Raw genomic sequence first — 2,996 nt, 5'->3', positions numbered from 1 at the left:
AGAGTTGATAGTTTTAGCAGCTTTTCTCAATGAGACTTGAGTTGGTTTGATTAAGGGATCCCAAAAGGTCGACGATTAGGTAACAAAAATGGATCTGTTTTAACAATCTCAACCTTTCGAATTTTGTACGATGTCTCCCGATACCACTCGACCCGACATTTGACCATAAACATCTTGACTCATTAGTTCCAGTGGAGATTGTACGTACAATTGTCCTTTTCAAATGGATAGCTCATAGGCATAATTAATAACTCGTATGGATGATGCCGCACAAAACTCACCAGTAAAGAATATAGGTAGAAGTTCACAACCAGCAAATATAGTAAGGACTCAAGCTACTTACTTTTCATCAATAAACATTTCTACAGCCTTCTCATTAGCCGCACTAAGAACTCCGGTCATGGTCCCTCCAGCTCGACCAGCAGCATAGGCCAGATCCATGGACGGATACTTCACATTATCCGGAGCCTTAAATGTAAGAGAACCAAGCCTAAAAAATGAACATTCAAACTTAATCTATTGAACCAAAAATAAGTTGAAAATCATTGTGTAGTATCTTTGTAATTCAGATAAAAAAAANAAAAAAAAGAAGAAAATAGAAAATTAACTAGTTTCAGAAAAGGGCATGCTATTTACTTGCAAAGATCAAGACGAGGCCAAGTAATCTCAGAACAGTAAACTCTGTCGGGCCAAGATAAAGTGTATAGAATAGGCAAGCGCATATCAGGCCATCCCAACTGAGCCAATACAGATGAATCCTATAAAGATTAAGATAAAGATGATGAGAATGTGTGTTGTAACATTCAACAAACTAAGCACAAAGAAATATAAGCAAATAGCTTGTACATGGTACATGTTAAAATATATTCCAATTTCCTAGAGATTGGGAAGCTTAAAAGAGGACTGATAGTGATTTACCTGTGTCTCTATCATTGAATGTATGATCGACTGGGGATGAATGACAATCTCAATGTCATCATATTCGGCCCCAAAAAGATAGTGAGCTTCAATAACTTCTAAACCCTGTCAAAATTAAAATGATCAAAATTATCCTTTTTCCAGAAGAAGAGGCTTGCTGATTGCTGTTCAAGACTCGAAACGAAACGTCAAATATATCATAAAGCTAGTGTTCTCAATTTACTTTTAGTGCATGTTTGGTCCATGGAACTGAACTTTACAGTGTCCAAGTTTTCTATTTTATTTTTCCTCCTCAATAATGTCTACTATTGTAGAGTCCACCTTACGAAAAAAGTCTTTACCTTGTTGAAGAGGGTGGCAGAGTCCACAGTAATCTTTTTACCCATATTCCAATTAGGATGCTTCAAAGCATCTGCTACTTTCACTTCTTTCAATTTATCAACAGGCCAATCCCTATCATTGACAACATTACCAATGGTCAACTCTGATTTAACACAAACTGAGCTACAGATACATAAAAAGAAAAGTGCAGTGGAAGTATAAGAATGATTTCAATTGTTAGCAATGCATTTCTGTGCTAAGATTTCATACCTAAAAGCACCACCTGATGCAGTCAAAATAATGCGCCTGAGGGCACCCTCCGACAAGCCTTGTATACACTGAAGAATGAACGGATACTTTTTAGCAGTAATGAACAGAAAAGAAATCAGAAAAACAAGCAAACAAATTGTTCATGCTAATCCATTATCCATATCACCATATGCTAACTAATTAGTTATACCTGAAATATAGCAGAATGTTCGGAATCTGCTGGAAGAATTTTTACTTTATGCTTGTGTGCAAGAGGAAGTACAAATGGACCTCCAGCAATTAGTGTCTCTTTATTCGCCAAGGCAATGTCTTTTCCTGCTTCTATGGCAGCCACGGTAGGCTAACAAGATAATATACATGAAAAGATTTACGAGAGAAACTTCTTAATGATTTAATTTATGAACTTGGAACTTAGGAAAGGAACATGAGAAACAAGAGCAGAAGAAGTAATAACTGGTATTGTTCTTGAGGAAAATCAATAACCTACATCAAGAGAATGGTGTGAACATTCTGAATGTTTCGCATAAAAACAAGCATGAACGTAGTCTAGCTGAAGTGGAACTGAACTATGCAAGATACTTTCAAACTCGTATGTAGTTGGTCTACATGAACATGGAATTGTACAAATGTCCATATAACACACGTAATATGTCATTAGATTAGGGCCTCCTAAGTGATCTACTAAATTCATCAAATTGTTTCAAAGGATCAAAACCGCCAGTTATTAAGAGAATTCCTTCTTATCTCTCAGTCTGTGTAGATACTCATTTGGCTGAGGGCTGCCAAATACATTGTAAGCTAAACTAATAATTACCAAAACCAACCCTCCATGAATAGGGCGGGTACGGTAATGCTATAAACGACCTAGTATCAAATTTCGGTAATAATATCAATGAAATATTGTTCTCGTGTGTTTCGAGAAATGCTGATGACCACATTTTCTCGCCCTCCAAATATGCTAGCGGAGTAGAGCAAAAAAAATTTTTAAGCATAAATTTCAAGGAAAGAAAATACAGTTACCTTCAATCCTGCGCAGCCAACTATTCCTGTAACCACTGTGACAGCGTCAGGGTGCCGGGCAACCTTAAACACAAATATAAGTCATCAATGGGCTACGAGTCAGATCAATATCTACCTGCTAAATAAAAAGATACTGTAAGAAATGATAGCTAACCTCAATAACTCCTTGCTCTCCAGGAATTATTTCAGGCTTTTCTTCCACATCGGCTAAAGCCTCCTCGAGTTCACTAACTAATGACTCATTTCTAACAGAAACTAATTGAGGTTTGAATCGCTTCACCTGCATAAGGAGGCACCTCATGTTTGGCTAAAATTAATTAAAAAAGAAAAGTAAAAGTACTTTGGGAGAGCAAGTAAAGACTTGTGTAATTAGTTTTTGTACTAAAAATCTCACAAAAAAAGAAAAAAAGAAAAAAATGTAGTTCCTAATAAAGCTCAAATATGTTTAGTAAAAAAAAAAAAAAAAA

The 2,996-nt window shown here is 36.0% G+C and overlaps 1 protein-coding gene across 1 annotated transcript; it reads right to left on the bottom strand.

Annotated features, from left to right (window-relative positions):
- Window positions 1-40: 40 nt before the first annotated feature.
- LOC111389272 (1-deoxy-D-xylulose 5-phosphate reductoisomerase, chloroplastic) lies at window positions 41-2,937 on the bottom strand. The gene is made up of 8 exons (XM_023014186.1): window positions 2,684-2,937; window positions 2,530-2,592; window positions 1,700-1,849; window positions 1,510-1,577; window positions 1,260-1,371; window positions 919-1,023; window positions 637-758; window positions 41-490 (listed from the first exon to the last, which is right to left on the bottom strand). Exons 1-8 carry the CDS (start codon window positions 2,828-2,830, stop codon window positions 340-342), a joined length of 918 nt encoding a protein of 305 aa, XP_022869954.1. The 5' UTR covers window positions 2,831-2,937; the 3' UTR covers window positions 41-339.
- Between the last annotated feature and the right edge of the window lie 59 nt (window positions 2,938-2,996).

This window comes from Olea europaea, unplaced genomic scaffold (genome assembly GCF_002742605.1).
Source record: "Olea europaea var. sylvestris unplaced genomic scaffold, O_europaea_v1 scaffold5737, whole genome shotgun sequence".
Lineage (NCBI taxonomy): Eukaryota > Viridiplantae > Streptophyta > Magnoliopsida > Lamiales > Oleaceae > Olea > Olea europaea.
Note: the sequence above shows the minus strand (reverse complement) of the source record. Positions and strands in the feature narration are given on the sequence as shown.